This window comes from Polyodon spathula, chromosome 9 (assembly GCF_017654505.1).
Source record: "Polyodon spathula isolate WHYD16114869_AA chromosome 9, ASM1765450v1, whole genome shotgun sequence".
Lineage (NCBI taxonomy): Eukaryota > Metazoa > Chordata > Actinopteri > Acipenseriformes > Polyodontidae > Polyodon > Polyodon spathula.
The window spans coordinates 13095784-13118902 of NC_054542.1; the positions used below are offsets into that span (position 1 = coordinate 13095784).

Genomic DNA, 23119 nt, shown 5'->3' on the forward strand with positions numbered 1-23119 from the left:
CAGCTCTATAAATAGGGTGCTCTTCATTGTGGTCATATGATCACTGTTAATTTTATGTAAATGTAATACACAAAAATTACACTTTGGAAGCACTAAAATAAATTAAAATCATATGCCAAAAGGTTTGATTTAAAGTATTTTTCAGTGTCTTCAAGTTTATGTTTTATTTATTCAGCCTTTGAGAAACATAATTCCCATTTACAAGGATCTCTGGTTTTTATTCAGTACATTGTGTCTTGCTTTTCTATTACTTCTATACAATTGAAATTAGCACCCTCTGTATGCTAAAACAGCAAGAACCCTTTCCAAAAGGTGCTAGATTATATATTATTGACAACAGCAGCATTCTAAGAAAAGCTAGCTAGTATACTGCCTCAGGAGCAGTCAGTGCACCCACATTGTACAGAATGCATTATATCTGAAATGCACTTTAGGGTCACTCTGTACTCAGCACTAGCTGATAAAACTGCATATTGCAAACATAAACATGCGAAGTATCATCAAGCAGCAAGCCTAATCATACTGGCCTTTATACTATGTTAGTGTAAAGTATACACTAGAAATTCAGTATGGATGCAGTCCTTTATTGTGGGACTTGTAAGACTACGGAAGACTTTTCTTTTTTGACTGTGTACTTATGAACCATTGCGACTCAACGAAATTCTGTTAAGGGTTTTTTCTTCTACCCATTAGCGTATCTCGGTTGTTTTCTCCACCTGATTCCCCTCTAGGTATATCAATTCTGTAAAGTCACGCTAGAGAAAAAAAAAAAAAAAAAAAAAACACTAATGAATCTAACCACACGACAGGACACTTCCGCTCACATTATATGATTCAGCTCAACAAGCGGAAGTAGTGCGTCAAAAAATAGATACATTTGACAGCAACTGGAACCAATAATATCCGAGGGCTGCTTGCTGAGGGAGGGAATAGAAATGTTTGTTTAGTGTCACATGATTGCTGTCCGAAAGAAAACGAAGGTTTGAGGCTGGCAGAGGAGCTTAATGAAATGTAATGGAAGAATGTTTGGAAAGAAAAGAGAATCGCTGGGGTAAGAAGTTGAATCACAACTTACAGTTGACAACAACGGGTGTGTTACCGGTGAGTTAGTAAGGCGATTTTTCATTGTAGTCTTGTTTTGGTTCAATCAGGAGCTACTTATTGCAAATATGTATTAAATCATTTTCGTTATGCCGTAGCGAAACCTCGGAGTTCTCCAGTTGTTAGTACGGTTTCTGAGGTACTTGGAAGCGTACAATTTTGCTAACACGTTATTATTTATGACATAGCTAAACCGAGATATTTTAAATTTGGAATGAAGTATTGCGTGTATGATTATACGGTGTCATATGTACCTCCTAACAATTAACAGGAGCGTGGCAGTCAGACATTATTCTGGGTTGTGAAATACTGTAACAAACAACTGGGAAGATCCAGGGATGTTTTCCTAGCTGTTCCGTCAAATTTAGACGAACACGAATTTACAGCAGGTAAAGAAAGTTTCAAACATCGCAAATCGCAATAAAAACATTATATTCTACATTATGTACAAAACATAGTTAAGTGAAGTAGTCAGAGGGTTGTAGAGGTCTTTAAATTAGCGTGTCACATAGTATTCTTTGTGGTTTACAAAACCATGTTATCAGAATGTGGTTAACTATTTACATGCATTTTATGTCTTACTCTTATTGGTTGAAACGTGCCGTTTAAAAAAGAGTTGCTCAGTATTTTCCACTTCCTAAAAAAAGAAACGAGATTGTGATCAGACAAAAAAGGAAACGTGTCTAACTTCAGCTTTATTCTAGAAAATTGTCTAATAGTGGAAACAAGTGGAGCGGAGATTTAGTTCCTGAAATAATGTAACTTGAAACCTTTTTTAAAAGGATAAATGGACTGACTTAGTAACAGACTGAAAAAATCCAAATTTATGTTAGGTGAATGTAGGGCTTTGGAAAAAGAGAATCATTGTAACGGTATGTTGTACTAAAGTAGAATTTTATTTATTTATTATAATACAGAAGATGGTTTATATTTACACTGTTTCAGTAATAGTAGTCCTAAACAAAAAACGTAGTTTTTTCTAAAGGTTACGTTTGTTGACATATTAAAATATTCCTGCAAAACAACTTAATTGTTTATCTAAATGGGGAAGTAAACAACCCAATTTACTTAGCCGACTTAAATATCTGCTGTGCTTATTTCAAGTTTTAGTCACTTTAAAATGTTTATTTTTTCTCCTTTTAAAAATGGAGTAACTTTCTCTTAAGTAAAATGCTTTGAATATCAGCTGCCGTGTAAATTGAATATTGTATAACAATAATTATGTATCACGATGGCTAGACTGACGCTGTGTCTAGTAATAAAGTTGATTAGTAGACGCTGTTTTAATTAGATAAGGAGGGAAGTAAAGGAGGAGAATCGGGAACATGCTTGCTCATCCTTTGCCAGCAGAAGTGCGTGAGTCAGCACCCTACTACTTAACCACAGCAACGGTGTCGACCCACTATTTTGTTTTGTCGCATAGAATCCTGTGTTTTTTAAATAATGTGTGTATGATATATACACACACACAGTGGCTTGCAAAGTATTCAGACCCCTGACTAATTCTCTCATAGTACTGAATTACAAATGGTACATTGAAATTTCGTTCTGTTTGATATTTTATTTTTAAACACAAACTTCAATTATCAGTTATTGTAAGGTGACATTGGTTTTATGTTGGGAAAGATTTTTAAGAAAAATAAAAAACTGAAATATCTTGCGTGCATAAGTATTCAACCCCTGTGCTGTGGAAGCTCCCAGTTTGCACCGATGAAAAAAATTGCCCTAACGAGGACATAATTACCTTACCATTGGCCTCCACCTGTGAACCATTAAAGATGCTGTCACATTTTCTGGATGAAAACCCCACTGTTGAAGGATCATTGGTAAGGCTGTGAATCTGAAGGAAAATGAAGACCAAAGAGCATTCTACAGAAGTTAGAGATAAAGTAATACAAATGCATAGATTAGGGAAAGGGTACAAAATAATATCCAAGTGTTTGGATATCTCAGTGAGCACAGTTGGATCAATAATCAGGAAGTGGAAGCTGCATCACAACACCTAGGCATTGCCAAGAAAAGGCCGTCCCTCAAAACTCAGCGCTCAAACAAGGAGGAGACTTGTGAGAGAAGCCACAGAGAGGCCAGCAATCACTTTGAAGGAGCTACAGAGTTCAGTGGCTGGGAGTGGAGTAATGGTGCACCAGTCAACCATCTCAAGAGCTCTGCATAACACTGGCCTATATGGGAAGGTGGCAAGAAAGAAGCCATTACTCAAAAAGTACCATCTGAAAGCACGTCTGGAGTTTGCCAAAAAGCATGCGAGTGACCCAGCTGCGATGTGGGAAAAGGTTTTGTGGTCAGATGAGACCAAGATGGAGCTTTTTGGCCAAAACTCAAAGCGCTATGTGTGGCGCAAACCTAACACTGCCCATGCCTCAAGACACACCATCCCTACAGTGAAGTATGGTGGTGGCAGCATCATGCTGTGGGGATGCTTCTCATCAGCAGGGACTGGGTATCTTGTTGCAGTTGAAGGAAGAATGGATGGAGCAAAATACAGGGAAATACTACAAGAGAATCTGCTCCAGTCCGCTCTGAAGCTTGGGAGGAAATTCACCTTTCAGCAGGACAATGATCCCAAGCACAAGGCCAAAGCAAAAATTTAAATTTAAATTTAAATGTAAACGTATAACTGGTGACTGTCTTGTTTTATAAAACATCATCATTTCACATTTGTATCCCATTGTTACTGGGATGATAACTACCAAGCTTGGAGTTTGTTGGTTTGTTGGCAGCCATTTCGACATTAAAATTTATGGCAGAAACTTCTGCTTCGCAAACCTGATGTGGGTTTGGATGCTGATGATATATGCCAAGTGTCAGATCAATCGCTTCACCGGCTCCCAAGAAGAAAATTTCAAAAAGTTTTATCGAAACATGCGTCATGGCTCCAATTGCAAGGATGCAGCAGCAACATTTTTTCATCACCTGACAGCCAATGTATCCAGCTTGTTACCTGCCAAGTCAGAACCTGATCAGTCACACAGCTTTGAAGCAGCAGCAGCAGTTGAAAGTTTTGGGAAGAAAAAAAATTATAATTTAAAAAAAAAAAAAAACTTAACAATAACAATAGGCTTCGCTTCGCAGCATTTGGCTTGGAAGCCAAGTAATCATCCAAAAAAGGGTTAGCACTGTTTAGGTATTAGGTGGGTTGTTCAGTCTGTCTCTATCTGTGGAAAATATTAAAATTACAAATATTGCTTCCTGTAACAGACTGTTTGATTACTTGTCAGTTTAGTCAGAAAAACAGGTTTGTTCTGGATAACAAGGTATCCATGTAACTGGAAAAATGCTTATTTAACATAACATAAACACAACAAATAATGTGCTTCATTCATCATTTCAGTACATGTAAAACACAGAGGAGTTCCCATACAGCATGGTAACAATACACCATTCATACGGGACAGCTGCCAGTTACTATGTTGTGGTGTTATACTGTAGTTCAGATTTCAATGAGAGAGAAATTACTTTTAGGTAACAAATGAAATACTTCCAACTGGCACGTTCTTTTTGTATAAATTCATTTTGTTACTTGCAGTAAATCGTTTTAACAGATCATTCTGACTGTGTGCTGTCGGATTACTTTGAAATGCGTAGCCCCCGGTCCCATGTCGTTTTTTTCTTTTATTGGGTGGACCTGATGAGTATAGATTTTCCAATTCCGGTTGACTGACGTTGAATTAATCTCTTCTGCATATAATACATTTTGGGGTACTTTCAAATGTTTGCTTGATGGTTTCCATCAATTTAGATAATTAATAGAAATAGTAACAGAGGTTTATGTTTGGTAATCATTTTTTTGTAAAACAATGTGTTAAAGTGCAGATTATAGTTTTCTGAAATGTGTTTAATGTTATGCATGCATTTTATATGTATTCAACTCCATAAAAAAAAATCTTCACTCTTAGAATTAAATATCTTGCTTTTTTCTGTGCAGGTATCATAAGATTGATTTTTATAGGAAAACAAATATTTGACTTTTTTTCATTGCCAAAATGTAATACCTAATGCAAATGTTAATGGATCTGGAATTTAATTGTTCTAGCAGTCTTTTTTTTTTTTTTTTTTAAATGATTAAACAGCTTGACATTGTTTTGTGTTTTACACTTTTTGTTTCCTTAGGTGTTAAACAGAATGTCTTTAAATAATACCAGGGGTTCAGTTTACACCTACCAGTCTTCAGTCCACAGTTCACACATTCTTCTTTGCCTGAATGATCAAAGACAGCGTGATGTACTTTGTGACGTGACTATTGTGGTAGAAGACCGGAGGTTTCGTGCACACCGTTCTTTGGTTGCTGCCTGCAGTGATTATTTTCATTCAAGAGTTATAGGTCAATTGGAAGCTGGCCTTGTTATTACACTTCCTACAGAGGTAAGTCAAATCACTGGTTTCATTATTCATTGGTATAGGTTAAAAACAAACAGGGTTGGTACTTTTTCATTCCTAAGTTACATGTAGTCTTAGGCTGTGTTCACACTGGGTCCGATTAGAGGGTTTAATTTGCACTCGGTACAGTTCAGTATGTTTGGTATGAAGTGTGACAACAAATTCCACTTGGGTGATCTCGGTCCGTTTGGCAAACGCAGAGTCTGCTTTGCTTGCTAAATGTCAATGTAAGGATAGCCTACATGTTTTCAGGGTATTGGTGCAGCAAAAGTAAATCAGAACCAAGAAGCACCATTTCACTTTTAATTTGTAGTTAGGTGAAATGTAGGAAGAAAAAAGGCAATACCTGTCATACAGTAAGAGAACAAGTTGCCAAAGTAAGGTAAAAATGCCCTTTTTCTCCCAATGTATTTTCTTGCCCAGGCACTTTTATCCACACGCATGTATATTACAGGACAGCTGAGTTTAATGACAGTTGACTTGTTTTGCCAACATAAAGATATACTATGGAATGCTCTTATTGTGACCTCTGTCATTTATATTTAATGATTTATTTGTTTTAAGGTAAGGATAACGAAAGGTCGTGTGACGATTCATTATTGTTTTGCTAATTTGCATACATTTTGCATCATGTTCTGTATCATTTACGGCACTTTTGACAGAGCATGTGAAGATGTCAGTGCACAGACCGAAAGGAAAGTTTACTTCTAAATGTTTTTTTAAACCTCATTCGGTTTAGAAAAATGTCCTCGATCACACATGTGCTAGCAGGAGGAAGTTGAAGTGATCACATCAAGCGATCACGTACCATATTTGCAAAAAAGACACCACTGGGGGGGAAAAATAACACCACTCTATAGAAGGCAGTTCTCAAACCCTGCTACAATGTCAACACGAAATGTGCTGCATATGTGTAAAAAGTAGTTAAAAATTGGCTGAATGGCTCACTGCTTTTAAAACACAGTAACTGTGAGGTACACAGACATAAGAGAACATTATTGAATTTCTAAAATCTGATTTCTTGTAGGAAATCTGTGTGCTGACTGACCCTTACAAGTGCTTTTTACTGCATATTTTATTTTATCTTAATTTTTATCCAGAAAACACACGCTATTTTTTTTTTCTGAACAGATTTATAGAAATGTTTTAAAACTAGAAAATTTAAAGGTCACCAAAAAAGGACATTATTTTTTGACAACTGTTTGTTTTTCTTGGATGTGTATGCAAAAACAAATGAGGTGCGTCTCCAGAAGTCCACAAAATATAAGTCAATGTACAGTCGTATTTTTCAGACCACAAATACTGGTTAAGAACATGTATTTTAATATGTATTGCTCTTAAAATGCATTTCCCTGAATTTTTACCTTTTTTTGGTTCCAGAGTGCATATAAAATGACCAATTTTAACCCTTTGTAGTAAATTTATTCAGTGCTTGTCAGACGCGTCAGGTCCAACTTATTTTCACACATGCTGTTTGCTTATTTTTCCAGAGTAAAACAAGTTTAAAAGGCATTGAATCGCAAAAGGACACTGGTACTGTATCTCCAGCCAAGCCCCACCCCTTGTTCACTGTATTTTTTACATACCTCTTTATAGACGTGCATACTGATAAATCATCTCCTAATCACTTGTTTTATCACTAAACTCCTCAGTAATGTGATCCAAGCCATTATTTTATTACTAAAACAACTCAAAAAGCTCTTCGAATGTCAGTGATATTCTTTGAGCGCTGGATGCAGAAGCAGCTACCTCCTTTGTTTACGTCCGTGTTATCTCTGTAGTGCATGGGGCTATGACAGACGCCCCTTTTTTCCGGCTCCTATCGGTCTCACTCTGGTCAAACGGTTTTCTAAGCTTTTTCCGGAGAAAAAGCAACTAGAGACTTGTGCTGACAAGGTCCGACATCGTATTTAAAAGGGCAAATTGTAATTTCGGACCTAGTCCGATATAGGACCGCAAAGGGTTAAGGAATTGCTACTAATTTACTGTAGATATTTTAAATGATTGGTGAGAAAATGGAAAAATTCTATTTAATTATTTTGAAAGCCTTTCCTTAGCCCTACCTTAATTGAACATTTGCCTGCAAAAAATATCTGGTGTATGTGGCATTTGAAACTAGAACCTTCAGTTTGCAAGCGTGTTGTGTTACTGTCAGTGCAACACAATTGGATGAGAAAACAGGCAGTATTTTGAAAGATGAAGTCAGCCAGCTGAGATTAGCAGGACTGTTATATTGGATATTTTTGGACATTTTTTCGAGTCATCTTAATCATTCTGAGATTCTGATCTTTTTGAAAAATGTTGGTTTCCTGTCAGTGTAATGCTCATTGTGGTTCCTATTGGTGCAATAGCGTAACGCTATTTGTGGTCCCCACTAGTCAGAAAGGAATGTTAATTTCTGAGAATTAGCTAATGCTGAAGTATAGCCTATATATTTGGTGAAACATAAGTAAATGATTATTTATTTTTCACTATCAGATAAACACTGCAATTTAATACTGTATGAAATGAAAATATACACACACACACCACCAGGACTTGTTCAGTTTTATATTAGTAAAGATCTTTTTACATAAACGTCGTCATGCTTTCATATATTTTTACTTTCAAATTCAGGATATATTGGAATGACCCGGACAATTGCTTTGTTGCAGGACTGTTGTCTGTTCAGTTTCAGGAATTCTATGTAGTTTCAAATAAAACACCCTTATCAAACCCTTTAAGCCCTGATCACCTGCACTCCCACTGCCTATTGTTTTCGTTGTAGCATACGTTCAGATGCCGACATTTGTGCTTCAGCTTAACGTCTTTGCACAGCGCTGCTAAGATCGTATCAATTACAGATAAGTATTACAGATCACCACTTCAGCAGACCTGTGCTCTCTACAGCAGGTCACTGCACACTATTGACGGCATTCCATCATTTACTTCCATAGATTTCTGCTCTGTTCAGCAGGTCCCACCCTCTGTTAATCGCTCCTCACTACAGCAGATCTTAGCTCCCTGTTCAGATCTGCTCACTATTGCAGCATGCAAACGTTACTTTAATTTACTGTTTAAATCTGCAACGGTCCTCCTCCAGAGCTTCCAACGCTCCAGCTTTCCTTCAATACTCGGATCATGGCAGCCATTTCTGCAGTCAAGGCTAACGCTACTCTCAATCTAATCAATTATATATATATATATATATATATCTATATATATATATATATATATATATATATATATATATATATATATATATATATATAATATGACAATTATCCAAGGTGCTTGGCTTCCTCATCGATCTACACTGAACAAAACATATAAAGTGCTGGTCCCATGTTTCATGAGCTGAAATGAAAGATCCCACAAATTTTACATATGCACAAAAAGCTTATTTCTCTCAAATTTTGTGCACAAATTTGTTTACATCCCTGTTAGTGAGCATTTCTACTTTGCCAAGATAATCCATCCACCTGAAAGGTGTGGCATATCAAGAAGCTGATTTAAACAGCATGATCATTACATAGATGCATCTTGTGCTGGGAACAATATAAGGCCACTCTAAAATGTGCAGTTTTGTCACAATGTCTCAAGTTTTGAGGGAGCATGCAATTGGTATGCACACTCGGACCTCGCAAGTTTGCTGTCACAATGTCCGGAACGAGGCGACGGCGATATTCTTTGATTCATTTTCGCATGTGTGTGGTCAAATTTAAATGGCTGGGCACTTTTGACTGGGCACATGTTTTTTCACATTTTCAATGTCTTTTTGTTTGAGATACAACTAACATGATTCAGAAGTAAACATTTCGCTGGTAGTTTAATTCATATTCTCATGAAACAGGTACAGCAAAAAATAAAACATATCTTTGTGAACTACATTAGGGTTAAAAACATAAGAAGAACATAAGAAAGTTTACAAACGAGAGGAGGCCATTCGGCCCATCTTGCTCGTTTGGTTGTTAGTAGCTTATTGATCCCAAAATCTCATCAAGCAGCTTCTTGAAGGATCCCAGGGTGTCAGCTTCAACAACATTACTGGGGAGTTGATTCCAGACCCTCACAATTCTCTGTGTAAAAAAGTGTCTCCTATTTTCTGTTCTGAATGCCCCTTTTTCTAAACTCCATTTGTGACCCCTGGTCCTTGTTTCTTTTTTCAGGCTGAAAAAGTCCCTTGCGTCGACACTGTCAATACCTTTTAGAATTTTGAATGCTTGAATTAGGTCGCCACGTAGTCTTCTTTGTTCAAGACTGAACAGATTCAATTCTTTTAGCCTGTCTGCATATGACATGCCTTTTAAGCCCGGAATAATTCTGGTCGCTCTTCTTTGCACTCTTTCTAGAGCAGCAATATCTTTTTTATAGCGAGGTGACCAGAACTGCACACAATATTCAAGATGAGGTCTTACAAGTTCATTGTACAGTTTTAACATTACTTCCCTTGATTTAAATTCAACACTTTTCACAATGTATCCGAGTATCTTGTTAGCCTTTTTTATAGCTTCCCCACATTGCCTAGATGAAGACATTTCTGAGTCAACAAAAACTCCTAGGTCTTTTTCATAGATTCCTTCTCCAATTTCAATATCTCCCATATGATATTTATAATGTACATTTTTATTTCCTGCGTGCAGTACCTTACACTTTTCTCTATTAAATGTCATTTGCCATGTGTCTGCCCAGTTCTGAATCTTGTCTAGATCATTTTGAATGACCTTTGCTGCTGCAACAGTGTTTGCCACTCCTCCTACTTTTGTGTCGTCTGCAAATTTAACAAGTTTGCTTACTATACCAGAATCTAAATCATTAATGTAGATTAGGAATAGCAGAGGACCTAATACTGATCCCTGTGGTACACCGCTGGTTACCACACTCCATTCTGAGGTTTTTCCTCTAATCAGTACTTTCTGTTTTCTACATGTTAACCACTCCCTAATCCATGTACATGCATTTCCTTGAATCCCTACTGCGTTCAGTTTGAGAATTAATCTTTTGTGCGGGACTTTGTCAAAAGCTTTCTGGAAATCTAAATAAACCATGTCATATGCTTTGCAATTATCCATTATCGATGTTGCATCCTCAAAAAAATCAAGCAAGTTAGTTAGACACGATCTCCCTTTCCTAAAACCATGTTGACTGTCTCCCAGGACCCTGTTACCATATAGGTAATTTTCCATTTTGGATCTTATTATAGTTTCCATAAGTTTGCATATAATAGAAGTCAGGCTTACTGGTCTGTAGTTACCTGGTTCAGTTTTGTTTCCCTTTTTGTGGATTTTCCAGTCTGTTTGCGGTACCACCCCTGTGTCAAGAGACTGCTGCATGATCTTGGTTAGCGGTTTGTAAATTACTTCTTTCATTTCTTTGAGTACTACTGGGAGGATCTCATCCGGCCCAGGGGATTTGTTTATTTTAAGAGCTCCTAGTCCCTTTAACACTTCTGCCTCAGTTATGCTAAAGTTATTTAAAACTGGATAGGAACTGGATGACATGTGGGGCATGTTGTCAGTATCTTCCTTTGTAAAAACTTGTGAAAAGTAATCATTTAACATATTTGCTATTTTTTTTTCTTCCTCTACGATTTTGCCATTTGTATCTCTTAAACATTTAATCTCCTCTTTGAATGTTCTCTTGCTGTTGTAATATTGGAAAAACATTTTGGAATTGGTTTTAGCTCCCTTAGCAATGTTCATTTCTATTTCTCTCTTGGCCTTTCTAACTTCCTTTTTGACTTGCATTTGCAGTTCTGTGTACTCTTTCTGTGTACTTTCTTTTTGGTCCTTTTTTAATGCTCTGTAAAGTGCCTTTTTTCGCTGAATATTTTTTTTTAATTGATCTATTAAACCATTTTGGCAATTTAGTTTTACATTTAGATTTGTCTACTTTAGGGATATAATTGTTTTGCGCCTCTAGTACTACGTTTTTGAAGAACAACCATCCTTCTTCTGTGGGTGTTTTCTCTATTTTACTCCAATCTACTTCTGTTAGTCTCTGTTTCATACCTTCATAGTTTGCTTTTCTAAAATTGTAAACCTTAGCTTTAGTCTTTACTTTTGAGGATTTAAAAAACACTTCAAATGAGACCATGTTGTGGTCTGAGTTTGCCAGTGGTTCTCTGACCTCTGTTTTAGTTATTCTATCTTCGTTATTTGAAAAGACTAAATCAAGGCATGCCTCCCCTCTAGTGGGTGCCTTCACAAATTGTGTTAGGAAGCAGTCATTTGTCATTTCCACCATTTCTATTTCATCCTTCGTGCTACCCACCGGGTTTTCCCATTTTATTTGGGGGAAGTTGAAATCCCCCATTAGTATGGCTTCTCCTTTGCTACACACATTTCTAATGTCATTGTATAACAGATTATTGTGCTCACCGTCTGAATCTGGCGGTCTATAGCATGCTCCTATTATTATGCCTTTTGAATTTTTGTCTGTTATTCTGACCCATATTGATTCGGTTTTATTTTCTTTGTCCAGGTTTAACACCTGGGCTTCAAGACTGTTTCTTATGTATAGCGCTACCCCTCCTCCTCTTCTGTCCTGCCTGTCTTTCCTATACAGTGTATACCCACAAATATTATATTCGTCCCCATCACTCTCAGATAACCACGTTTCTGTAACACCTATCACATCATAGTTACCTGTTAGTGCAGTAGCTTCAAGTTCTAGAATTTTGTTTCTGATACTTCTAGCATTTAGATAAATACATTTAATGGTTGTCTTACCTGAGTTGTTGTTCTTGTTTTGATGCGGTCTCCCTTCTGTTTTTTTGTTGATTTCTCCCCCCTTCCTTTCTAGTTTAAATGCTTCCGAACCTGCTCGAGGATCTTTTCTCCAAGTAGACTAGTTCCCTTGTTATTTAAATGCAGTCCATCCCGTCTATACAGATAGTCCTCGTTGTAGAAAGTGGTCCAATGATCAAGATAGGTGAAGCCTTCCCGTGTGCACCACGTCTTCAGCCATTGGTTTTGATTTATTATTTCCAGCTGTCCATATGGTCCTTTGCAAGGTGCGGGTAGTATACCAGAAAATACCACAGTTTTGGTTTTCTCTTTTAATTTCCTTCCTAGCTCTCTGAATTTGTTTTGCAGGGATTTTGGTCTGTCTCTTCCAATGTTGTTTGTACCGATGTGGACGACTACTACCGGGTCGTCTCCTGTTCGTTCTAGGAGCCTGTCCACGTTCTCAGTGATGTGCTTGACCGAGGCTCCCGGAAGGCAGCACACTGTTGTAGTAAGGGGGTCCAAACTGCGAACTGAACTTGCTGTGTTTCTCAATATGGAGTCCCCAACAATCATGACCTCCCTTCTTTTTACTGTCTTGTCACCACTGTCAATAGGGTCCTGGATGTTGTTCCTTTCATTCTCTTGTTGTTGGTTCTGCTCATCAAAATTCTGAAGTGACTCAAATCTGTTGGTTGTTTTGATTTCTGGTGGTGTTTGACGAAGTTTCTTTTTTTCCCTGCTTCTGCCCACCTGAACCCAGCTGTTCTGACCTTCTATCTCCCTGGTGGCTTTCAGTCTGTTAGGGGTGATGCAGACTTCCATGAATTGTGGGTGTGCCAGTTCCTCAAGATCTTGTTGCTGTCTCACTTCTTCCAGCTCCATTTCTAGCATGCTTACTAGTTTATGCAAATCCGTGATCGCGCGGCACTTTACGCACACTTGGTTTAGCTCCGCTGGGTTTTCTTGGATTTCCCACATCAAGCAGGTGTCACAGATTACTGGCTTGAAGACCATGTTGAGGGTTTTTTTTTTTTTTTAAGTTTAGTTTCTTCTGCAGCCGTCAACCTGCTTTCAAACTGCTTCGAAACTGCTCTGTACTTTTCCACGCTGTACTTCTCCCACTCGCTGTCGCTGGGGCAACCAGACATCCCCTGATGTCCAGGTGTCATTTTAAAATTTTAAAAAGTGAGACGCGTTTCAAGTATGACTACCCCCCCCCCCCCCCCCCCCCCCCACCCACACACACACACACAAAAGGGGTGTATCATGCAGGATATTGTAAACATCTGGTTCACGCACCATATAATCAAACAGAGTTTACTTGAAAACTGCATTGTGAACACAAACAGACCAGGTCCTGAAAAAAATGGAAAAGGACCAAAAAAAGACAACTTTAGTTTGCATTCCAACGAGCCCTGTCCATTTGTTCGCAGATAAGTGTGAACAGCAAGCACATTGATTCAAACTAAACGAACCAGACTGAGTCCATTTGAAACGGATCCAGTGTGAATGCAGCCTTGCAGTAAATTACATAAATGCTACAGTGTATGGTAGAACCCAGTTATCTAAAGTGAAGGCAGTTTCTAAAGTTTGGGCTTTTAACAGGAAAAACTAAATATAAATATTGTTTGTTGTACTGCATGTGAAAACCATGTATGCAAAAATGTGAATACATGGATTCAAGCCTATAGTGTACTTTTTATTCAGCAAATAAAATATGATGCCCACTCTTAACACATGTGATACAGTTTGATTGTGGCTGCTTAGAGTAGGAGGAAAACACCTGTGAATGCTTTGGCTCATTATTTGTCTAATTGTGAGGGATCATTTATAAATTAAGACATTTTGTTTGGGTTAAGTCACTTGAAAATAGACACAGTCTTAGGTTTGGTGTTTCAGCAGGGGCATGCTAGGGTTTACTGATAGTGAAATATAGCTGGGTTGCAGAGGTAGGCATCTTTGCAGGACAAACCTTTATGGACACGTGGTCCTGTGAAGGCATATTGACAGACCCTAAATATGTTATATTAAATGATGTCATTTTCTGTAATCTACATTATTTGTAGTGGAATAAAAAGCAAAGTAATAGACTAAGCAGCATCACAGTTAGGTATTATGAATTAAAATGTATAGCCTACGAATCAAATGTAACTTTAAAATACCTATTAAACACTTCAGTTGAACAGAAATCTGCATGAAGGGGTCACAATAGCCAGTACGGTGTTCTCATTCATTCTTGTTGTGTTTTGATGTCCCTGGGTGGCACCTGAACTTGAGGCAGTACATTTGTAATGCAGTAAGGAATGTTCTCACAATTACGTTTTTTTTGTTTGTTTTTTTTTCCTCCATAGGTAACAGTAAAAGGATTCGAACCATTGCTTGAGTTTGCATATACTGCCAAACTTTTATTAATCAAAGAAAATGTTCTAGAGGTCTGTAGTTGTGCAGATATTTTGGGTTTCCACAACTTGGAAAAAACATGCTTTAATTTTATTATAGCAAAGTTGTTTGAAAGTAGGACAGACCCACAGGATAGTCCCAGAAAACTGTGCTGCAAAACAAAATGCTGGAAGTCAAAGTCCCAAGCCATCCAGGAAGATTCTTTAAGTTTAAACATAGATGATGTTGGAGTTGAATTCTTGGACAGTGTATCTCAAAGGAGCTTTGTTTCTGGACTGCTAGAATCGGAGAAAGATACAGTAATATACTCGAAATTAGCAGAAGTATCAGCAAGTTGCAGCCCAAACTGTTCTGAGAGAGACGCACAGGCAGGTTATTCATCTTTATGCCCCAAATACAGGAAATTTCAGCTTGCTTGTGGGAAAGATGGGTGCAACCCCTCGCTAGAGGATATTCAGACTCCGCAGTTTCTCCAAACAACACAATATGAAATCTGCAGCCTTACAGATGGAAACACTGATGAAGGAAAGGGAAATACCACCGGCAATATTGACACCGAATCAAAAATGGGAGAACATTGCGAGAGTGAAACTTGCCACCCTTTTGTCCCACATGTTTTGGAGGATCCTAGTGGTGTTTGTGCCTTGCAGCCCAGCTTAATTTGTAGTCAACCTCATGGGTCAACACCTAACACATCAGATCACTGCAGTTTAAATACACTTGAAATGTATGGTGTCACAGATTCTGTAGAAGGTAGTGCTCCAGAGAATGATGGTAATGAAAAAACTATAGAAACAGTCCTACCTGAGCCTTCATTCTCAAATTGTGGTGTCGAAGTTCAGGATGTTAACCAAACTGCCTGTACTGGAAGAAGTAGTGTCGAGAGAGAGGTCGCTGAACATCTAGCAAAGGGATTTTGGAGAGAACTTAACACCAGACAAGAAGGTTCTTTTGACACAGTGCCACGTCCTCTGCAGCAGTCATCCGAGAAAACTCCTGAGTGTCCTTGGTTATCAATAAGTATAAGTGAAATGTATGAACCTCAGTCTGATTTTGCTGCAGGCGCTACAGATTGCCCCTTCTTGAGCAAGCTTAATAGTGATGGTTGCTGTGAAAGGTTTGAGGAGCAGAGAACTGAATGCGACCAAGGATCGCAGCAGGAGAAAAGCCCTTGCATCTCTTCAGTCAACTCGGGAGACGAATCTGACTTTGACACAGAGGGAGACAGTGAGTCGTACACCAGAGAGCGAGCACGTGAGGTTAGTAACTTTGATATAAGCAAACTGTTTTGTATTATAATCTGCTATTCAATGGGAGTCTCCATCTCTGATAAGCATAATTATTTTTGTTTTACTTACTCAATGTGAAACTTGTTGCTGGTGCTGAGCAACAATTCTGTCAAGACATGGAGGTATCTTTGTTTTCATCAATGGCTGAAAATCCTGTTTTGCATAAGTAGGTTTTACTGAATGGGACTAACACTGTCAGTGCTGTAGAAGAAGCAGTGATGTATTCATTGGTACACTCGCATCAAAATGTCTCCAGCAGCTTTTCACTGTACTTGGTTCTGAGGGAGCTGTCTGATGAAATGTCAGTGAGCTCTTCTAACTGCTTTGATGGGACAGAGGGTGGCAGTTTAGCTTCAAAATAACACGTTCTCCAGGTTTATTTTTGGAGGACCCCTTGAAACCTCCTCAAGGCCCCCTAGGGGACTGTGGACCCCCAGTTGAGAACCCCCAAATTTTTGTACAGAATCAGAGCCTGTCCCATAGTGGCAGTGAGTTCCAAAGAGTAGGACCATATGAATAGAATCTTCGACCTCCCAGTGTAACACATGCAGTTCATGGAACAGCCAGCAGCCCAGCTCCTGAGGAGCGTAGCTGATGCCCATGCAATAAATCTCTCAAATCTGGACAGCCTTAAAGGGTCAGCAAGAGGAGCTTAACCCTTAGCAGTCCATTTCTTCAGCACCTGTCAGGCACGTCTGGTCCAATTTATTTTCATGTGTGCTATTTATTTTACACGTGCTGTTTTTAAAATAATTTTTTCAACAGTAAAACAGGTTTAAAAGGCACTGCATATGAAAAGGACACTCAGTACTGCATCTACAGCCAAGCCTCACCCCTTGTTCACTGTAGTTTTCACATACCTCTTCATAGTCGTGCATACTGATAAATCCTCTCCTGATCACTCGTTTTATCACCAAACTCCTCAATAATGTGATCCAAGTCTATTTTATTACTATAACATCTCAAAAAGCTCTGCAAATATCAGTGATATTCTCTGAGCGCTGGATGCGGAAGCAGCTATCTTCTTTGTTTATGTCTGTTGTCTTTTGTGGTGCAGGGGCTGTGTGTATTGCTCAGATACCCCCCCCCCCCCCCTTTTTTTTTTTTTTTTTTTTTTTTTTTTGCTTATTGTCTCCTATTGGTCTCACTCGGCCTTTCTCTGCCCTTTCCAGAGAAAAAACGACTAGAGACCTGTTCTTGGTGTCTTTGATGTCGGACATCGGACTGGAAAGGGAAAATTCTAATATTGGACCTGGTCCGACATAGGACCGCAAAGGGTGAAAATGACCTAATAAAAAAACGGAAGCCAGTGTAGTGATTTTAGGACAGGGGTAGTGTGTTGCATTTTATTTTTGCCTGTTAATATTCTTGCAGCAGCATTATGGACTAATTGTAACCTATGTACCAGTTTAGAAGATGACCCACACCACAGTGCTTTGCAATCATCAATTCAAGATGACCCACACCACAGTGCTTTGCAATCATCAATTCAAGATGACCCACACCACAGTGCTTTGCAATCATCAATTCAAGATGACCCACACCACAGTGCTTTGCAATCATCAATTCAAGATGACCCACACCACAGTGTTTTGAAATCATCAATTCAAGATGACCCACACCACAGTGCTTTGCAATCATCAATTCAAGATGACCCACACCACAGTGCTTTGCAATCATCAATTCAAGATGACCCACACCACAGTGCTTTGCAATCATCAATTCAAGATGACCCACACCACAGTGCTTTGCAATCATCAATTCAAGATGACCCACACCACAGTGTTTTGAAATCATCAATTCAAGATGACCCACACCACAGTGCTTTGCAATCATCAATTCAAGATGACCCACACCACAGTGTTTTGAAATCATCAATTCAAGATGACCCACACCACAGTGCTTTGCAATCATCAATTCAAGATAACCCACACCACAGTTCATTGCAATGATCAATTTCAGATGTTAGATAGGCATGAATCAGAATCTCAGTCTTTTTGTGAAAGGTAAAAATGGATTTTTGTAATATTATATAGGTGGTAAAAAGATGATTTAACCATGATGAGAGTTGAGCCTCAAAACTAAGTCTAAAATGACTCCCAAGTTTCCTACTGAGGTTGATACAACAATATAACGGCCACAGGACATCAAAGATCGTGATGTAGTCTGGTGTTGTTTAAGTGCCTACCAAAAGAAACTCTGTCTTTTTGGAGTGTAGCTTGAGGAAGTTGTTAGTCATCCAATCAGGCCAATAACCTAGATAGACAATTCCTTGGCCTGTGCACAAATGAATATTTGGAACGATTTATGGCAGTTGTAGATATAGAGAACCATGTAGAGAAAGTGAAGGGACCATCAGTACAACAGTCTTTGGAGGCAAATACTCCATTATGGGCCGTCAATTATCAGCATTTTCTGAAAGTGTACAAAGCGTGTGGGGAGGGGGGATGTCGTCGTGGTTAACACGGAAAATTATTAAATATTATATATATAATATGAATATCATTTATGAGTCAGTGTGGTGTTTTTTTTTTTTTTTTTTTTTTTTTAAATTGTGTGGTACTGAAGAAGGTTTTGTACTGATGTTTATTGTCAGCGATGTCACTTTCATCAAGTATAAAAAACAATATAAAAAAAAAAACCAACTCTTTTCCCGAGGACAACCTTGTGTAAAGTAAGTGTGTCGCGTGTCTCTCATTGATTAAATTTTCCGTTACCTCTCAGTTGTTCGAGTGATTACGAAGAACCACAAGACACATACAAAATTTTAAAATAAAATTACTTTATTTTTTTTTTTATTTATTTTTTTTTTACTGTGTGTAATCATCTGTTTTGTACTTAATTCAGTTTGCTGACTGTCAGGATGTAAGTGGTTGTCAGGCTGTGAGTGGTGCAGGAATGACGGGAAGTTCAGACAGAGGACTATGTACAACACTGTGACAACACACACACACACACACACACACACACACACACACATAATACAGTGACAAGGAAAACGGCAAATGCTCCCAGTGAAAAAGTGTTCCATGAAGTGTCCAGTGAAGTCTTCAGTGCTGTTTGCTGCTTGGTGTGATATCCAGGGTTTCAGCTGGCTTAGTTGGCTTCAGCTCCTGAGTATTCGCAGTCTACAAAAACACAACAATCCCAGCCTGATTATATTTTCAGCACATGGGCCATACTCTGTAGCTGCGTCCCCTTTGTATTGCCAAACTCCTCCCAACGGTCAGCACAGAGCCGTGCTTTATCCACTCACCATGCATGCCTCAGCTTATTCCAATACAGCTACGCCCTTTCACCAAGATCGCCGACTTCTGGCTCCGTCCTACCATCAAGTCAGCCCATCACTGTGAAGGCATACCCACCAACCTTATTTAGCACCGGTCCTAGTTGGGATTCATTATCTCCTGTTCACAGTATCCTAAGGTCTTTACAACCTTTTATTACTTGTGTGACATTTAACGTTAATATGTGTTGCATGTAATGGCATTGGTAATGGTTTTGCAGATTTAACAAATATTCAAATACTTGTCTGAATCTTGAGTGGATAACCAAACTTTGCAAATTCCATGTGCGTATTTTATTAAATCCTGTTACTAAGCACGTTTTTCCTCAAACGGCTTTCAGGTTGCTTTTGGGTCTGCTGCCCATGCCCGTTGCATCCCTTTCACTTGTTCTGTAGCTTCCCCCGGTTCACTCTTGTTTGAGACCTCAACTAACATTTTATTTTCTTTAGGTGCTGCTTAAATTTAGGTCTACACACTTAACTAACGGGCATGCCAGACTCAAACACTTTTGGACAAGCCCTTGCATTCAGAAGAGAGCTGCTGTCAGTGTCAGCGAATTCCTACACACATCCACTTTTTGATGTTTAAGGATATATTTTCCAAAAACTCACTATTTTTCACATTGTTTATTTGGGGATTTTACACTTAAGTTATTCATTATGTCTGTGTGCACGTCTGTGAAACTAATGTTGTTCTATTTTGTCAAAGAACAAAGCGGGAATACTTTTTTAAAAGGTAATTTTGTGGTGGTGTTTCAGTGTTTATTTTATTATTATTTATTTAATCTTCCTTGCTGGTTTATTTAATATCCGGTGCATTGTTTAATGTTGTACAGTAGTACACACGGACAACACCCAATAAGCTATGTTTGTAAAATAACTAACTCCCACTTTAAATTTTACTTTGCACACTCAAGCTATTGTATGTTTTGTTGAATTAAATTGTATGTGTTGTTTTTTTGGACTTTAGAAATTCTAAAAATCCTTGTTAAATGTACATTAAACCCCAGTCTGCTCACTTTCTGGATGGCAATCAGAGCCAGAAGCATTTTAATAGCACTTCCAGTTTTAGCCCCGCCTCTTAGTGATGTCGTTGGAGTGTGAGTAGTGTTTTCTGAGTACGATTACGAGGGCTGTGTTTTCTGCCCACCCCTAATCCCCTAATATTTCCTTGACTTTGTGTGTGTTTTATTCTTTCGAACTGTGTTTATTATTTGCGACTGTAAACCCATCGTTCGGAACAGTGCCGTACACATTGTGTATTATCTGGGATTATTATTTGCGGTTGCCAGATGGGATTAGAAAATAAACATTGTTTGGATCGTGAATTTTGTTTGTCTTCTGTTTTGTAATCACATCACCACTACACCTGCGTACTGCAAACCATTTTGCCACAAGTCCACATTAGCTAATCTTGAGTGCTGCATTCTGTTGTCTAAGATAACTTATTTTTGTATACAGATGTTTTTGACAAATAATGCTTTTTCAATAAATATTATTGGGACTAAAGTATGTATAGCATCAAAAAGTGAAATGAAGAAACACTTTAGAAAGTGACACGAAGCTAGCTTGAGAGCTGATTATTTAACCAGAAGCTTTTTTTTTTTTTTTTGTATAGTTGTTCAAAACAAGTTTTATCTGCTTTAATTCCCAGGTGAAACTGCCATTTTCAGTGGAAAAAATTGCATCATTGACAAGAAATGATTTCCAACAAATGGTAAAAAACCACAACCTAACTCAAGAACAACTGGACTTTATACATGATGTCCGACGGCGAAGCAAAAATCGAATCGCAGCCCAGCGATGTCGCAAAAGAAAACTGGACTGCATTCAGAATTTGGAGTATGAAATTGATAAACTGGTAAGTAATGAGGGACAGACCTGTTTCTTTACAAACATCACAAAATGTTGATGTGCTTCTGTTCTGTAATGTTGGTGCTGTTATGCATTGATTTTTATGACAAGAAGTTTGCCTAAAGTTATACTGTAATCTGTGTTTTTGAGGGTTTGCATCCACCACATTTAACAAATGAAAAACAAATATTCCCTTTTTTAAATCCATTTTTATTTGATGTTGTTTTTTTGCAAAAAGCTGTTTGCAAAAATGGAAATGCTGAATTTCCCCAAAACTGAAAAGGTGAAACAAATGCATCTCGCCCATTTATTATACAAGTATTAACTAAAAACAAATATTAAGCTCTGTGTGTTGTGTTAGCGCACTCTTGTTCACTCTGTACTCCAAAATTTAGTTCATACACTAGTGAAAACCTGCTGTACAGATGAAATACTTAATGTATCACAGGATCCACTTGATACAAGTTATGGATGGCTGTTATTATATTCCAATTATGTGTGTTTTTCAAGTTGCCTGTAATACATAGTTATACATTATTTAGTAGGAAATAATTTAAACATAAGCCAATATACTACGAATAATTAATTTAAAACTGGAAGGCTTTAAAAATGAACAACCCCTATCTGGTTGTAATAACTTTCTTATTACATTCTGCTTGCCAAGTGGTAGATATATTGTATATTGTTTTAATAAATAACTTTTAAACTGTTTTTGCAGAGAAATGAAAAGGACAAGTTAATGCATGAAAAAAACAATTTAAAGATGAGCAAGGTTGAGACATGGCAGAATCTCTCCAGTCTGTATCAGAAGGTATGTAGTGAGGCTGCACTTAGGCCTGAGCAACTCCAGGTACTTGTGAAGTATTCCTCCCTCGACTGTCCTCTTTCATTACTAATGGGCCAGAAAGAAAACACAAACAACCCAGAGCCTGGAGCTCAGACCTCACCTTCTACAGGCTTCTCAGCGGAGACTTCTATCATAGGACCTGCAGAAGAGACTGAAGTCTGTCAGTCAAGTCAAGAGTACACAGAAGGGAATTAACAAGAGCAAGTGGAAACTTTTCAGGTATTCCCAAGGACCGTAGAGAACACACCTTGTACTGAACATTGTTGCCAGAGTGTTACAACAGGTTTTTTTGTCAGGAAATGACAAGTAAGTGATCTGCTTCCATTTCTAGAAAAACACTGGCTCTAATTCCATGTATTTTATTTGATGTCTTACACTCTATCACTACTTTTCAACCATACCATATTGTATTTATTTCACATTATCCAACACAACAAGAAGGTGGTATTTACTAAAAAGTTAAATACTATAGCAATTTCTATAGAAATTACTGTTTATTCTAATAAGCAGTATATTTGAGTAAGTGATTATAACGTAGGACAATGAATCCATTCAAATAGTTAGTGCTTTTAGTGCTAATATTTATATATCTATATATATATATATATATATATATAGTATCTATATATATATATAATATATATATCTTTGGGATATATTTTTTTAAAAATATAAACCCGTGGTACAATCCATGGCAGCAGCAACCAAAATGGTTTTAGGTGTGTTTTTTTTTTTTTTTTAAATTTTTTTTTTTTTTTTTAAAATCCAAATGTCTTATATCTTTTTGTCAGGAAAAATTTAAAAAAATAAATATTAAACGTGCAACTTACGATGCATACAAAATGTTTTCGTACCCTTAAACAAATTAACCACGGTGCTTGAGAACAACGTAGGATCCCCTTAATATATTGGAAGGCGCTATGCGCTTTCACGGGTTAATCAAAGTTTTCAAACAGACACTAGTTCAGGAGGCCACAGCTGGATTTTTTTTTTAAGGCTTTCACAACACTTGTGAATCATCTTGGATTGCTTCTCTTTCCGGGGTTAATCCTGGGAACACATAGGTGGTGAATGCAATCCTGGGTGATTCTCCAGCATAAAGTGATCTAATAAAAGCCAGCTGTGACTTTGGCGGGGTAGAGGTTGATCACATTGACACCTTGGTATCTTAAGCAGTGTTTTTACCTCAGAATTGGTGCTTGTGGTGATTATTGTAGTGACACATACAGTTATGGGA

The 23119-nt window shown here is 37.9% G+C and overlaps 1 protein-coding gene across 6 annotated transcripts; it reads left to right on the forward strand.

Moving 5' to 3' along the window:
* Positions 1-895: 895 nt before the first annotated feature.
* On the forward strand, positions 896-22445 carry LOC121320408 (transcription regulator protein BACH1-like). 6 transcript variants are annotated; one of them, XM_041258704.1, is made up of 5 exons: positions 909-1101; positions 5230-5481; positions 14558-15865; positions 20836-21042; positions 21754-22444. In XM_041258704.1, the coding sequence occupies exons 1-5, from the start codon at positions 1015-1017 to the stop codon at positions 22075-22077; spliced, it is 2178 nt and encodes a 725-aa protein (XP_041114638.1). In that variant the 5' UTR covers positions 909-1014; the 3' UTR covers positions 22078-22444. The 6 variants fall into 6 exon arrangements, with proteins under 6 accessions (XP_041114641.1, XP_041114640.1, XP_041114638.1 ...); XM_041258705.1 differs by having other exon boundaries at positions 960-1051; positions 21754-22445; XM_041258707.1 differs by lacking the exons at positions 20836-21042; positions 21754-22444 and adding an exon at positions 17068-17397 and having other exon boundaries at positions 896-1101.
* The last annotated feature ends 674 nt before the right edge of the window (positions 22446-23119 follow it).